This window comes from Hyposmocoma kahamanoa, unplaced genomic scaffold (assembly GCF_003589595.1).
Source record: "Hyposmocoma kahamanoa isolate Upper Pololo Valley unplaced genomic scaffold, ASM358959v1 98524, whole genome shotgun sequence".
In the NCBI taxonomy this organism is placed as follows: Eukaryota; Metazoa; Arthropoda; class Insecta; order Lepidoptera; family Cosmopterigidae; genus Hyposmocoma; species Hyposmocoma kahamanoa.
This window is the reverse complement of record NW_020655600.1, coordinates 1-17,704: the sequence shown is the minus strand read 5'-3', so window position 1 is coordinate 17,704 and position 17,704 is coordinate 1. Positions and strand designations below refer to the sequence as shown.

The window sequence follows — 17,704 nt, the reverse complement described above, 5'->3', positions numbered from 1 at the left end:
GCCTGGTTCCGAAGTTCAAACGGGCGCGGAGCCGCCGCTCACACGTCACTACAACTTACGCCCGCGGAAATGTATTAATTATAAACTTGGTAAATAACAATTAGTTATTTAATTTAATTCGTTTTCTTTAGCTTAAGTATATAATTATTGCTGTTAATTAATGCTTAATATATATTTACAAGTTTGTTATTCTTTTGTTAACAGAATTGGAAATTGATGTGGGAGAGATGATATGTATGGATCTCTCACACACACACCTTTTGTATTGCCACTTACGCATACTCAGTAATAAATCGTTCGTCAAACTAACCGGTCTTTTACTTGCTCCGATATATCTCAGTATTCCAACACGTTTTTCCGCAAAAACTTAAGGAACCAGTATATTTACTTATTGATTTGCCTTAGACGGCGAAAAGACTTCAAGGAAAGTAGGCGTGAGCTCGATCCTAATAACATAGTTAAAATGATGAAGATATTTCTTAACCTTGTAGTGTTGTGTACATTTCATTTGTGTATAACTTCAGGTAAGTCTAATTAGTTTACGTACACGTACAGGTACGTTTCAAGGAGCATTCGTTTTTAACAGATTTTAAATAAGGCAGTTCCAATTCAAAAATTTTTCGTAAAATAAAAGTTCTTTGAAGTCAAAGAATGAAATAGATAATCTTGTTTAATATCTTTGGAGTGATGTACTTTAAATATGTATTAAATATTTTATTAATTTGTTTTCACACTACATATACTTATAACTGTATGTATATATTGCAAACATTATGTAAGTATTTATTCGATATAAGAGTACACACTGCAATAACACGATACACACATAAGACATAAGTATTTACGTAGTTTATTATATTTTCTGTTTCGGGACGCATACGTCTGTCACTCTCACTCACTCGGCTAGGGCCCATTGAAAACCAGCGTCACAACCAAGCTGCAACCAATTTCGAATTCTAGAATCTTCTTAAAATCTCTTTTTGTATTTTCGTCGTGAAAACGTGTGAGACGAGCGATAACGAAAATACAGTAATGGATTGTACTCCACCTAATTTAAAACGAGGCAATATTAGCGATGGAAAACTTGTTGCCGACTATGAGCAAAGGAAGATACATGAAACTTTCATGCAATGGAGAACCGACAAAAATGCTAATCCGTTTTCGGGGCCTTGTGTTTGTAGCTTATTTTAAAACTCAAAAGCCATCAACATTATGGGTCACGTATTCTACAATCTAAAGTAATAATAAAACCTTATTGGATTCGAATAAGGTTCAATTTTTTTACCGAAATTTTTTTATTATTGTCTAATTTCGTTTCAAAATTTACAACCAATCAAAATTATATTATCTTAGTACTAATGTAAAATTACGTTGTCAAATATGTGCATGTGGCTTAGACTTAGACTATGGAAACCAAAGGACATGTTATATTGACATATAAATCAGACAGGATGCATTTAGACGTTGAAAACATAAACATTTTATTGTCTTTGTTTAACTACTGCGTGCCGTCGTAAGCCAAAAGAGATAGCACTACATTGATACATAAATACAAAACAGCTTAAACTGTTTAGAAACCGTTTAAAAAAATTTAATATCAGTCTTCAGATGGGAAATGCATAGAGATCTCCTGATTTATATTATTTTTCGTAATATGTGAGCATTTATAAATGCAAAATAATAAATTCAAAATGTCATATTTATCATCCCGATATTCCGATATGACAATGAATATTGATCTACTTTAATTAAACATTTTAATCATACTTTGATTACTGTAGACTATACAAATTACAAACATAACAAAAAAAAAACAGTTTCAACATTCAAGCCATACATTTGCATGTCGATATTGGCTTATCGATGATTATGGTACAACACTAAAGAACTCCGTCGTTTGTGGTGGACATTTTTGGTTAAGTTTGGGACGTTTTTTCGGTAGACAGGGCTCTTTAGAGGATGGAAAAAAGTAAATAGTCTAAGGCATGTGGCGACACCGGTTTTAATACTAATGTCGCTGGATGGCATTTCCACTACTTTCTTTCTTTCTACATTGTAAACACAACATAAGTGTTGACGGCATTCTCAAACCAACAATCACAAACTAAATTAAAATTTTTGACAAATTAACATATTTAAATAATTTAAACTAAGTAGCAACAGCACACATTGAGAAATATTACAGGAAATGACTAATTAATACTCATAGGAACTATATTAATAATTTTTATATATTTTTTTATTTTTCTACATTTCATTTTCACTCCTAAGGAAGGCAAATTTAGGGAATACTTTTGATTGGACTGCACCCACTTTCCGTTAATCGATATCAATAAAACTTAGTAAATAGATGTAATTCCACAAATTTTTGAGGTTTTTTTTTTATAAAAACTATATAAGTAACTATTATGTTCTATAACTTACAGGACAAAATCCAAATGCTACAGATGATGATAAATGCTCGGATGTATTTAAATGTAAGTATGAAACCAATTTCGTATTCTGTTTTCCGGCTACACCGGGTACGCCAGTTATAGAGTTACGTAGCCGTGACGTAATGCGAGTTTACCGTCGTTCTTTGTTATTTATGTAATAAGGACTAGTTTTACTTGTCAATATTTTGGCAATGTCTGTTTTACAAACAAACAAACCCACGTTTTGAATTCTTTACTAAGAAGGTAATAGTCATCAACTGGTTTTTTATCTAATATTATAGCGAACCAACCATGTTATGTACTATAGTTCAAACATTGTCAGTTTAACTACATTATTTAATAGTATATCTACATTGTGTATGAAGGACGGCAAATAAAAACATTTAGAAGTCGTCCGTGATACGTACAATCATCGCGAGGAAATAATTACAATGTCTATTTCTTTTATGAATCAATATGGTTCACAACGTAACAATTATGGATTTCGCAAATGGGGGGATTTTTGTTTTTTTTTTTATCAACAGATGCCCAGCTAGTTTTTGTTCCATATGTAATAAAACTCGAACTAAAATGTCGTTTATAGCAAAGACGCATACAGCCATGATGGATTGTAAAAAAATTTGGTAAATTTTTATACAGAAAATAATTAAAATCAATTGAAAGTAATTCTTCATTGTAAGCATTGACTTACAAATTATATGGACGTCGGGTCCGCGCTAAAAAGTGTCCGAACTTATAGGGCGTTAAAATCGTATACAGAGCGTCATTCACGCTTTAGTCTTCGTTTGTTTCTTCTGACAGCGAAGCAAGCAACGAGACAGACGGTACTGCGATGACATTACAATTTAAATTCAACGTTTTAGCTTTTTCATATTCCTTTACAAGTCACTACGTTTAAATAGGTTGACTTGGGACATTTTTTTCGTGGTTTTTGTATTAGACCCGTCGTCCATTTATTTGTAAGTCAATGATTATAAAATATTTCAGTTGTATGTGGCGGAGTTGCAATTAAATTTCTGTTTAGATGACATTTTAAGCGAATGTTTTAATTTTGAACTTAAATAACCTCCCTTGCTTGAACTTGAACTGACTTCAAACTGACATATTGTAAGGAAGTATGTCGTGCTACAAATTAAAAAAATCTCCTTACCGACCATAGCTGCAGTGGGAAGAATAAAGGCCCGATGGTTTTATTTGGGGCATTAGAGTCAAGTTAGCCACCAAGCAATCATAGGGTCGTTTTCTAGAACTCTACTCAATGCTCAAGTCAGGATTTGAGTATGGTTTAAAGCACTCGAAATCACACTCAAGTCCCTGCCATTAGGGTCGTATTTCCAGTGCTTGTGTTTCCAGTGCAATCCTGACTTGAGCATGGAGTAAAGTTCTAGAATACGACCCATACTATTTACGGGCAAGTGTGATGAAAAAAGAATGATTTAAATTTACTCTATATAGACCATCAGCAAAATATTTTCATTATAATAATATGCATTTTAAAACACTTATATTGAAATATATTTTTTGGTTGAAAGATAATGGCATCCACACTGGTTTTCATTGTCTCGCCATCTCTGAGGTCCCGGGTTCGATCCCCGGCCGAATAGAAACCTAACTTTTCTATATTATTTCGGGTCTGCGTGTTATAGTTACTTACATTGGGATCAGAGCAACGTATGTGGTGTTGTCTAATATAGAGTCTATACTACCTCAAATGGGTTTAGGTGATGCCACATAAAAGTGAAAGTGTTGAATCAATCACTTACAATAGTGTATTAACTCAAAAAGTGTATTTATTCAGAATCGATGAAAAACGAATTACTCACTTCCAGCGAAATATTATTAAAATTTATGTATAGGTTAAAGTTTATTTATTACAGACATCTAAACAACTCCCTACTTGCCAAATAAAAGGAGAAAATAACTTAATATTTTTAGAAACTTATTTAGTGAGACAGTTTTATCCAGAACTAGTTTGCAAAAAGTTTGTCTCATTTTGAGTTAAATAGATTTATTTTAATTGTTTCTTGCAATATTTTAACGACGGTTTTATTGACGTGTAGAGAATAAAATTTTACGTTCAGCAATGGCATCATCTTGAATTTCACATATTTCGAGTTACAACACTATTGTAATAGCAGTGCGATATAGTAAAATTGAGGATACAATGATTTCAAAGCGGTATGAAAGATTGCTAAAAATTATCATGATAGAAAAAAAAACCACAAACTTACGATAGGTACTTAAAATAAACGTATTAACAGAGAACAAATAAGTAACGAGAACGGACACTCTCCGCCCCTCCCTAGCTTTAGATACCGCACCACGTCCCGCACATTGACGGTCACACTGGCTGAACGAGAACAGGGCTGTCGGCGAGCCGATTTCGCGCTAAAACGGCTTTGATGTTTGAATATAGTTTTCATTTATTCATTACGAAACTTGTACGTTAATATATGTATAACATCATTTTACGTTGCTATTTATAATAGTCGTGAATTGTGCTGTGTACGGCTGTTTATAATCATCAAAACGGAATAAAGAGAGTAGTTTCTTTCGTTTTTTGAAAGATGAAACGAAGTAAGTAAAAAAACTTATGTCTGAGACTCATTCACTTATTGTTTTCTTTAGTGTAGAGTAATATATAATACAGATTTATTATATCAATATAATAAGACGCCATAACTTCGTGTGATAGACAAGGGTTATAGAATTTTCAATTTGTATTGCCGATAAATATTACGTAGTGAATATAGGTACCTAATTATAATATTATTATATCGATATAAATACGTAATGAACATGTGTGATTATTAGGATTGTATAATAGAATTATAGATAACAGATTCGAGTTAGAATTTTCGCTATGTTGCCGCTCTGTTGTAATAGTACGAGCAACTGATGGGTAGGTAACCCTGCCACTTCACGCACACATTCGCGCGTGTGCAGATAGCGCCTTTTTGTATGTAGTAGTAGGTAAATAAGTTTCGACCGTTGTATGAAGTGCCCGGGATGTGGTATTAGTATGGGAAAAATTCGTATTCGAGCTGATATAGTATCGACTCTAAAGGGTGCTGGTGAAATTATAGGCACAGAGGACTTGTCAGATTATGTCTCTAGGTGCAGTGGCAGTGCTCTTCAGATCTTAGCGATTTAAAGTGTGACTTACTACCAAGCACTGGACTATTATAGAAAAAAAATTACAGCAAGCAGATGATCTGAAAAAACCCAACTTTGATTTGTTATAATTATTAATACAATGATAATAGAAAACATTCCTTTGATCCGAGAAGAAAGGTTGACGAAACACTTTCATAGATTTCTCATAGATGGCGCTAAGGCTAAAAAGTCTTTGAAAATCAAATACAAAAATCCGACAATAAGCACATCAAAGAATTCGTGAGGTACGCTGGTTCTTTCCGCTTAGTTGGCGTCGGATCCGGACGGATCGAAGTATTGTTTTCTGAGTGTTCGATCTTGTATTAATAATTATAACAAACTAGTGGAGTAGTTTCACAAAAAATAATTAAATATCAATTGAATAAAATTTAATCCACTTTGATTTATTTACAGACTTGTACATAAGTGGTCTACCCGTTATCAATAATTGGAAATACGAGATTACGAGTAATGGTTTCGTGCGCTGTCAAAGCACGTATAAATACAGTTCACCGCAAGCGTTGGAACTAGGATGCCATAGCAAAATACAAAGCTTATTGTTTACTAAGTTGAACATAAGAACTCCTACAGGTAAATAAATTTATACATACGGCGCACTATAAGTTTCCGGAACTGGCCACTTACATAAACAATATTTAAAAAGTAATTACAACATTTGAAAATGGAACTCTTTGGCTGTAGAATACATTTTGTTTCAACTGACTGTCACTTGTTTTTACATTGTGGCGTCATTTTAGAAATTGGTTGTCTACATCACCATGGATCGAACTCGTGAAAATTTTCGTAGTATGATTTTCTACGAATTTAAGTTTAATTTAACAGCTCAGCAGAGCTTCGCTCGGCTTCAAACTGCTTTTGGCGATGAAGCACCATGCAAGACGACTATTTATAGCTGGTTTGCAGAATTCAAACGCGGATGTGTGAATCAGTGAGGGATTTCGTGATGGTCGCCCGTCCACGGCTGTGAACAACAAAAACATCGAAGCTGTGTGCCGTATGATCAAAACAGACAGGCATGTGACATACCATGAGATTCGGGCATCTTTAAGCATGAGTCAAATACAATCAATACTAAACAACATTTCGGTGTGAAAAAGCTGTGATCTCAGTGTATCCCGTACAATTTGACTGAGACTCGAAAAACGGATCGCGTCACTTGGTGCAATGCCAAGCGTACCAGATTCAACGAAGGGGCGTCAAATTTGGTGTGAACATGGATTTATAGTTACGATCCCAAAACAAAGCAGCAATCGAGAGTATAGGTCTTTCAAGATGAGCCGAAACCAACTAAAGTGGCGCAAGTGCAAATTGCCTCTAAGCGGATGATTGCTTCTTTTTTTAATAAAACTGGACACGTGGCTACTGTTGGTTTGGAGAATCGTTGTACCGTGAATAGTGATAGGTACACGACCATTTGTTTGCCGGAAGTTATTGACCAACTCCGTAAAAATAACCGTAAACGCCATATCATCTTGCACCACGATAATGCCAGTTTTCACACGGCCAGATATACAAATGAATTTTTGAAGGTGAACAACGTTGACCTTATGAGCCATCCCGCGTACAGTCCAACCTGGCACCTTGTGACTTTTATTTATTTCCAAAAATTAAGAAACAGTTACGCGGTCAACGATTTTCATCACCTGAAGGGGCTGTCGAAGAGTATGAAAAATATGTTTCAGAGATTTTCACGGAGGAGTGGCATAAATGTTTTCAAAATTGGTTCATTCGTATGAAAAAGTACATTAACGCTAATGGAGAATATTTTGAGAAACTATAAATTCATTTCTGACCATTTATAGTATTTTTTTCTTATTCATTCCGGAAACTTGTAGTGCGCCACACGTATAGTATTTTATGCAATCGTTGCATAACGAGTGGTCTGAAAACCGAGTATGTTTAAGTATGAGATTTCAATACATAATTAGGTATATAAGTAATAATTGCATACTATACTTTTTCAACACAACCAATATAGGGTGCTCTTGGGGCTGCCCAGATACTGCAGTGCGTCTGGCATCGAGTATATAACCAGAAATAGAGGCGAAATGTCATTTAATTTGTTTGAAAATCTGCCAAATCATTACGGTAACAACTGCGCTCCGACTGGCCAGCCCGAATTTGAAACAATTGACGGGTGTCGTCACTTCAAATCGACCAGTTTAACTTGGGCTTTGCTGTAATGGACGAAAATTGAAAAAAATACATATTATTTAGTATTTAAATATTCATCGGAATGTAATTCCGTTTGTTTTGTAAGTAGATGTTTTGTTGTTTTTCTCAAACCACCGAATGGAGCAGCCCCCCATAGTTATTATCTTTATTACAATAAATAGAGAATATTTTTTGAATATACGGAGACGTACACACAGGCCAGTTGTTGGTGCTGTACTATTTCTAATTGGTGATTTCAGTGCAAACGAGAGTTGATATTTAAAAGTGATATTTTCCTGATGAGTTGCCAAGGATGGATGGCCGTTATTTTGTCTCTATTTCTGGTTGTATACTCGACGGTCAAACCATTACACTACATTGAACTTCCTCACAAAGCGATTAATTTCTTAATCACCGATAGCTCGCCTCCACTATCGTACCTCTATACTAAAAATTAATTTTCAGAAGACGGAGAGGCGGTCTACAGCAGAAATAGCGACATTTTTCTGAATATTGCAATAAATGCCAAACAACATAATGAATCTACGATTTATTGTCAATCTCTAGATCGTATTAACTATACTACGAGATCCGTCATTGTGGAATTAATTTATGAACCGAACAAAGAATTACCAGGTTAGTACCAAAACTTTACCAGGTAATGTATTAATAGATCATCTGACTGGAAACATATTGTATATATTATCTTAACGGCAATGTTCTATACAATACCGGGCTTCTTTGGGCAATGTATGTATGTAATAGTTAATATTTTTTAACTATTGTACACATTTTATTGTGTTCTATAATAGTACATGAAAATTTTTTATTGTAAAGCCGGAGATTTAACTTTTCGAAGAAACAAAAAACACCTACTTTAAGAAAAAAATCTTTTTCCGTTAAAAAGGCGCCTTGGCGACATTTAAATACAACACTGGTACACAAGACACAGTTCACTTCAATATACAGGTTAACTTATTCTACACATAAAATAACTAGTCTTTAATTCCTGCGAGATAGTAGGAACTCAATATTGAGTGCGCTAGTGGAGGACGTAACCGGTTCTATTTTTCGGCACTGGTTTCCGTGCACTGCACTGACAATATCAGATGATGGCTAGTTTATTTTATTTTATATTTTTGCTTTTTTTCCAATCCAATGGTGAAATTTGGTATAAAGTTTTATCTGTTAAGTAGGTATCGTATTATTATTCATATTTAATGATTCTGTTGTATGTGGGTTTTTTATGCCTGAAATATATTTTATATATATATATTAATATTATTATTATTATTTAAAATAATTTACTACATTTTATGCTGCCAGTCCAGAACTTGTTACATTTTTTCAAATTAGAAACTATGACCAATCATTATCAAGATTTCATAGTGTTTAATCATTTGTTTGTGTGCGTTGCGACAGCGGCTCCGATAGGAACCGAGGCCTAAGGCACTCAGACCTTTTAACAGCACACACAAACCTGTGCGCGTTATTATTTAATAAGCTCCTGTGTGCTTGTGGGAAGCAATAAACGTTTTATATCTATCTATCTATCTCAACTATATCTCAGACACAGAATTACAAAACTTTTCTGTCTCACCTTGTCGTACTATCTACTTCTGAATTCGCCTTTGTGTAGAATGTGTCGTTCTTATAAAACAATTAATAATTACAATTAACGTTTTTACTGATTCTTCACAAAATATTTAATTAATACAATTGCACTGTCACATTTACATCAATCAACTATTTATTCCGATCTTATAATCAATTATTTACCTTAAACTTTAGTACATTAATGAATAATTGGACTATTTATATTGTAAGTTTTTTTTTAATTTTATTATTATTTTTGTATCTGGGTATATATTGAGCGATGTGGATACCTGTAATTGGCTTACACAAAGAACTGTGCCTTACCAAATGTTGTCATTTAATCTCATTTTTTCTGTGTAATCTGTTGGTGTTCCAAATGAATAAATAAATAAATATTGGCGGAATACCAAACATATCAAATCCTTAGTTTGTTATAATTATTAATACAAAGATGGAACACTCAGAAAAAATTCCTGCGATCCTTCCGGATTCGAACCGACGTCTTCTAGCATACCGTGCCAGACGTATACCAACTAAGAAACGGAACGAAACAGCGGACCTCACGAATTTTTCTATGTATATCCTTGTATTTGGTTTTTCAACGACTTTTTAGTCGTAGCGCCATCTATGAGAAATCTATGACATTTCGTCACCCAGTTAGATACCTTTACAGCAGTGTTGGGCGTAAATCAATTAAATTTCAATCAGAAATTAATTCAGATTAAAAAATCAATTCAATTGAAATCAATTGCAATTAAATCAATCGCGACACGTCGCAATTGTTTTAATTGCAATTGATTTCAATTGAATTGATTTTAATTGCAATTAAATTAATTGCAATTAATTTTTTTAGTTGTTCTAAGAAACAATTCAAACTAACAATTAAAATCGAAACTACCAAATAAAAGTGTCATTACGAATATGGGTTAGGGGGTGGGTTGGGGGTGTGTTAGGGGGTAGGTAACTAACCCTAATAACCCTAACCGTCCCCCCAACCGACTTCTAATCGACCCCCTAACCGACACCCTAAGCGACCCCTTAACCGACCCCCTAATCGACCCTCTAACCGGCGCCTTAACCGACCCCCTAATCGACCCCCTAACCCACCACCTACATATGCTTTATAAATTTATCATAATTGTCTGTTTTAATTATTAATTGTTAATCAAAAACATTGAAAAGATTGAAAATTAATTAATTGTTAATTGCGGTTCTCGCAACTAACAATTGATCAATCGTTAATTCCTGTTTCGCAATTGACAATTTATTAATTGTCAATCTTTAATAACCAGAACAATTAAATTTTGCCCAACACTGCTTTACAGCTATCAGCCCCGGTTAGAGATGTCACTATTGTATTTAATTTTTTGTTGAATTGATACTCAATTATTGTTATATTCGGCCGGATTGAAGGATTTTTTTCGGAGTGTTCGATCTTTGTATTAATAATTATAACAAACTAGTGAAGTAATTTCACAAAAAAATAATTAAATATCAGTTCAATACAAATTTACATATATAATCTTTTCATAATAATTTTTTTCCAATGCTCTCTATATAAAATGGCAATTTCATAGGTAAGGACCTAATATGTTATTAATTTTATGCGGAGGGAGGGTGGGAAAATTAACTGTATGAAAAAATATTCAACACAAGCGCGGTTATTTTGCACGATTAAACCTTCACTGCGTTCGGGGCCGCAAAGTAACGCCTGAATGTATTAATTATTTAAAAATACTTGGAGCTCAAAACTGCGTCATGTCAGACGAAATCGTTAATTAACAACGGTCTTTTTGTAGAGAACAGGAGAAGAAGACTGTTTCTGGAGAAAACAATTTCGTTCGCAATAAATACTAGGGCCGATGGCGACGTTTGTACAATCTATACGTGGCTTCCAATCTATTCAGGACCATTAATGATCGAGATTTTAGGTAACTACGATCACCTGGATCATTTTTGGTAAGTTTTCTAGTTTTTTATTTATGTAATAATAATAATAACCAGGGATCGGAATAAGTACAGTTTTTTTACCAAAATTTCGAGGAACATACATTGCACATTTTCTGACGCGTATAAATAGTGAATAGGCAGGTTTGGGCACACGTTTAGTATGCAAATCTATAGAAGATAGGTCTAATAATACGTTTTTAGTGATTCCAAGACTGGATCGACTAAGACTTTGTAACGATGGGGCACTAAAGGTATGGTCCTGTACAAAAAATACACATTTTATTTTTTTCCTACTAAGCTATTAGATTTATGGCAAAATGTGATATGACAATATTTAATTAGGATAATAGGATCTCTCGATTGGCATTTTTTAGAGAGGTATCGTGAAAAACAATCCAATGTCCGCAATATCGCAGATCCGACTCTCGGTGGGTCGCAAAGTTAAGATAAATATAGTGTACCTGCCTGTCTTCAATTACGTCAATTTGTAAGTTGTCGTAAGGCAGTCTCCATTTTCTGTCTATGTTCCTCGAAGTTTAAGTGAAAAAACTCTACCTATTCCGATCCCTGATAATAATGCACACACTCAACATAGCCCCACATTAGGGAAACTGTGTGTTGCGGGTGACATGGACACACACATAGACAACCACAAATTACACCCACACTCACGAGAAAAATAAATCGATGGGTCTGGACATTGACTTTGGGTCTGAATGGATGTATAAGGGCCAAAGCGCAAATTCACAATTTTACAGAGGTTTCCAAACTTTCAATCTGGTATATTTTCAAGATTTCCTTGAATGGATATGTTTGATTTTGTTTTAACGCTACTTTTTACGCGACATTTGCGTGGCAGTCCGGTATGGTAACCGTTCGGCCACGGAGGCAGTTAAACTGTGACCCAAAAAGTATGACTCCATCAATAAGAGAAATGATGATTTTGCCAATGTCACGGTCGAAAGAAAAACAAAAAACACACAGCTCTATTGCGACAATAACCGGTTTTGAATGAATTGTTCCACGGGGTAATCAGTTGAGGATCTAAAACAAAAGACGCACAAACACGTATTTACAAATACCTATATATTATTTAAGTGGATAAATTTACATAGAGTAACAATTAACAATATGGGGGAGAACACTAAACACACTTTAACTGCCTCCGTGGCCGAACGGTTACCATGCCGGACTGCCACGCAGAGGTCCCAGGTTCGATTCCCGGGCCGGGAGAAATGTTTGTATGGCCTACATTTATTTCTCTCGTGAGTTTGGGTGTAATTTGTGGTTGTCTATGTGTGTATCCATGGCACCCGCGACACAGGGTTTCCCTAGTGCGGGGCTATGTTGAGTGTGTGCGTTATTTATTTATTTATTTATTTATTTATTTACTAATGCTCTGGCCACACAGAGGCGGGAATTTTTGTAATGTACAGGTTCATGTGAACCCGGCCACACTGGAACGCGCGGTGCGGTGCCGCTCGCTATGACAAACAAGCGGATCGGGTGCGGGGCGGACCCGGTGCGAGTTGTTTTCTATTGAGTTCTATGCAACCGTCCATAAAGAGCGGTAGCAGCGGGCGCGGTCTGCGAGCGGGGCTTTGACGTTATATTTTTTACAATTTTGGAATTTATTATTATTATGTTCCAATATGAATTCCACCGCTTTTTCTGTGTGTTGCAAAATCAAAATAATTTCCTTGATCATTATCCGACAGCGATGTGGTTTATTCTTTAAAATCTGTGTTGAAAATTAAACTTGGCCGCTTTTGGTGGTACACTGGCCGCCTTCGAGCCGCTATTCCGCCGCTAACTACTGGGACTGCTGTGTGTCACGCCCCGGTATGCATTCGCTTTCCGCAGGTCCGGCTTCGGCTTTTTCCGATTTCCATGGAATCCCTTCGTCAGATTCTGACTTCTTAGTGATTGTTACGGACTTCTTTGTACATTTTATACTTTGTTCTGGTTTCATGGTGACGGTGATTTGTTGATTACATTCATTAACTGCCTCCTTAGCCGAACGGATACCATGCCGGACTGCCACGCAGAGGTCCCAGGTTCGATTCCCGGGCCGGGAGAAATAGTTGTATGGCCTACAATTATTTCTCTCGTGAGTTTGGGTGTAATTTGTGGTTGTCTATGTGTTTGTCCATGGCACCCGCGACACAGGGTTTCCCTAGTGCGGGGCTATGTTGAGTGTGTGCGCTATTTATTTATTGTGTCAAGTGAAAAGTCGACTTTTATTTGCGGAATATTTTTTTTTAATTTGTGGTAGCTGAAACGAACCCGGAACTGCATCGTTGGTATCAGGGACCACCTCGAGAGTATACCCTTTCATACAAAAACAGAATTTTAAAAATCGGTACACAATTTATGGAGAAATCGGTATGTCAGTATACATGTCTTTAAAATTTGTGGATTTTCCTCGATTTCTATGGAATCCCTCATCAGATTCTTTTATTTTTTTAATAATAACGCACACACTCAACATAGCCCCGCACTAGGGAAATCCTGTGTCGCGGGTGCTATGGACACACACTTAGACAACCACAAATTACACCCAAACTCACGAGAGAAATAAATGTAGGCCATACAAATACTTCTCCCGGCCCGGGAATCGAACCTGGGACCTCTGCGTGGCAGTCCGGCATGGTAACCGTTCGACCACGGAGGCAGTCGTTCTGACTTAGTGTCAATGGGACCACCACGAGAGTGCACCCTTTCAAACAAAAACAAAAGAATTTTCAAAAACGATGTACAATTGACGGAGAAATCTGAAAACATACATATAGCCGAACTTATAACCTCCTCCTTTTTTTTGAAGTCGGTTAAAAAGTGGCGAATTAGCTTCCGCTGATGTGTAAACACCCTGCATCAGCAACAACTCTGATCACATACAAGCCGCGGTGCGACGTTTGTGTGGACTTACTCTACTGTCTTATTTATTACACTGTGGTAATGATCTGACAGAGGTATCAAATATTGTACCCAGTATTGCACAAAATTTCATAAAATTTAATTCTGTAAATAAAATACTTGACGGTATTAAAATAGTTGATTACTGTTTAGCGATGCGCGACTTTGAATGTTACTAATAGTAATCATTCGAATGGGCAAATCATTCGCCAAAGTCGAATCCAAGCACAATCATTCGACTCGAGTAGAATGATTAACAATACCGAATGCCATTCGGTTCAACCTCGTGCACCCAGATTGAATGATCATTATATCGGAACACCTCATTCATCATATCAATATCAAAATATCCCTGTCCCCGTCATATTTACACTATTTACCATTATGTCAGAGAGGGCTAGTTGATCACGAGCAGAAATGCACTATACTTTACTGCGCGTGCAAAACTGCAGAAGAGCAGTTGGTAAATACCGCGTAACAGCAAAAGGTATAAAATTGAAATATCGCTAACGCTAATTCGCCTAAGCTAGATCTCACAGAATTTTAATTAGCCTTTAAGAAACCTCATTTTTGCCATCGAAACAATACCGCAAAACAGTAGCACTGCTGAAATAGAAAAATGAAGAAGTTATAACACGATCTCTGCACGAAACTTACGACAAGGAGAACTAATTTATTATTTGAAATAATTTTTTTTTTTATTGAATTGCTATTCAATAAAAATGAAATTTATAATTTATATAACTTTTTGTGAAATCACTCCACTAGTTTGTTGTAAACAACTTTTTTTTTTATTTATTTTAATTATTTTGCTTTTTGTCATTAACATGATAAAAAGAAAAATAAGTGGAATCCGTATGAATATATCACGAAAAGTCGGACTCAGCTCAAAGGAACTTAGTTTTGTTGAGAATAGAGTCGCCTGCGTTTTGGTAGCGTTAAATTTGACAAGATTGGCATCGCCCCAATCGGAGACTGCCTTGAGTGTCAAATCAAAACTCTATAGTTGACAAGGTCAGCTTTGCTTCCTTTTTTCGGCACAGGTTGCACGTTTACAAGCTTCCACGACCTGGGAACTACACCAATCTCAAGTGAGTGGCGGTACAGGCGTATGAGAACAGGAGACAACTCACGCGCACAGTTACGCAGGACTATTGCTGGAATTCCATCTGGCCCACTAGCTTTATTCACGTCTAGATTTCGCAGAGTTCTAAGCACCTCTTTTTGGCGTTTTCGAACTGGTGCACAAACACATAGTGCAGCCAGCCTGTGGTAAAGTAGGTGGTAGGTTCCCTGCGGCATCCAAACGCGAACTCTGCAAAGAGTGAGGCAAAAAGATTCGCTTTCTCTTCCGCAGTATGAGCCATTGAGCCATCCGGCCTCAGCAGAGGTGGCAAAGATGAGCGACAAAAGTTAGATTCGACCGCTTTGGCCAGGAACCAAAAGGAATTGCTACCTGCAGGAACTGCTGCCTGCTGCCAAGCTTGCCTCTTGGCACATGGTCGAACTTAGCCCTACGTAACACACTTTTGCGCTTTTTGGCGGCCTTATTAAAAGCTTTCTTCAAATTCTGAGTACTCGGAGCTTTGCGTAGTCAAGCATCTGCTCAAGCTTGGTACGCGGACTGTTTACGTGTTTCAGCACAACTATAATCAGCGTAAAACCATGGACGAGTTTGGGGTTCATTAGGTACATCAGAGTATGGTATGTAACACTCCATACCCAAACGCAAAACCTCGACTACAGCATCAGCACAGCTCGCCGAGTCTCCTGAAATAAAGCACGCCTGTTAGGGTTATGACGCAAAAACATGAACATCAGCTGTGTATTATAGTCTTAGACTATGGAAAATATTTTTTCCGTCCTTTAAGATTATAGTGGGTAATATCATAATAAAAAATAGGGTGGCGTGGCTACAGAGCAAGATCTTACCTTTTAATTATATTTATGCAAGACATTTAACAAGATCCTGCTGTGATTTTCAAAGATGAGACTGTTTTTTTTGTATTCTTAATGCACATATTTTCAATCTACAAAATTTAATAACATTTTAATCCCACGAACTTGCCTTCTTTTTGATTTACTTATAAAAAGATTTCTATATAATTTGACTACGAACAGTAACAATTTTAATTGTTTATCTGATAATATTTTTTTGGTCTAAGAAGATGTTTGTTTTAGAACTTTTTTTGTTCATTTATTATTATTAACCCCCTGTAATGTCCCAAAGAAGAGCAAAAGCCCCCTTACTTTCTATCACTTTTGCCCTTTAGTCAAAGTCAAAGTCAAAGATGATTTATTCCATAGGTAAAATAAATTTACACTTGAAAACGTCACATTTAAGGTACTGCTCGTTCACTTCGCTGACCTCCCTGAGAAGAACGAGCAAGAAACTCTAGGGATTGCTCTTTTCAAATAAACTTAAATGCTATGGAATACATTTTGAATCAAATTTGTGTGGATTCTGGAGCCATGTCGTCTTTCCATACATCTTTATCTAACACGTAGTCTTCAATTTTGTAATATGATTTTTCGATCAAAATATTTTTAATGTAGTTTTTAAACTTAGGAAATGATAAACTTAATATATGCTCCGGAATCTTATTGTAAAAACGTATACAGTTCCCCATAAAAGAGTTGTTTACCTTGGTTAAACGAAATCGTGGTACCATGAGTTTGGACTTAGCTCTAAGGTTAATATTATGGATATCTTCTTTCTTATTGAAATTATGTATATTTTTACGGGCATATAAAATATTTGAGTAAATGTACTGTGATGCCACAGTCATGATACCAGTCTCCTTAAACTTTTCTCTGAGAGATACCCGAGAGCCTAGACGGTACACAGAACGAATCGCTCGTTTTTGCAATACAAATATGGTTTGAATATCTGCTGCCTTACCCCACATGAGAATCCCGTAGGACATTATACTATGGAAGTAACTAAAGTAAACTAGTCTAGCAGTACTAACATCGGTAAGCTCACGTATTCTGCGGACTGCGTATGCAGCGGAGCTTAATCTGCTGGCCAGGGACGATATAAAAGTCAGTCATAATAAAATCAAACCTTTAATAAAATGTTTAATTTCAATCCCGCGCACCTACCAACAGTATACTACTTTTTCTGTAATTTGTTACTACTAAACCGCGTTAGTGACTTTATCCGGAATATTAACAAGTTATGGGTAAACTTACGTTATTTTTCTACAAAGTGAATCGCAAAGAAGTAGCTACAGAGTTCAGTCGGTAAAATATAGTTCAATAGCTAAGATATTAAGTTTTTTATTCCTCCTGTAAAATCGTGAAAACGCTGTTACGCGGTATTTACAAAGCGCTCTTCAGGGGTATTGCACGCGCAGCAACGCTATGTAATCTATGGATTAGTACTACTAATTAGTAAGGAATGAGTAATGAGTGGGTTACTAATTTGACATTCGAATGACAGGAACGAGTCGAATAACGAAATCATTCATAAT

General features: G+C 35.9%; 1 protein-coding gene across 1 annotated transcript; it reads left to right on the top strand.

The window, feature by feature from the left end:
• Positions 1 to 329: 329 nt before the first annotated feature.
• LOC113238847 lies at positions 330 to 11,321 on the top strand (the record flags this gene model as incomplete). Its single annotated transcript, XM_026475692.1, has 5 exons — positions 330 to 524; positions 2,427 to 2,477; positions 6,006 to 6,182; positions 8,232 to 8,402; positions 11,162 to 11,321. Coding segments are annotated over exons 1-5 (620 nt in total), but the record flags the coding sequence as incomplete, so codon positions are not given.
• Between the last annotated feature and the right edge of the window lie 6,383 nt (positions 11,322 to 17,704).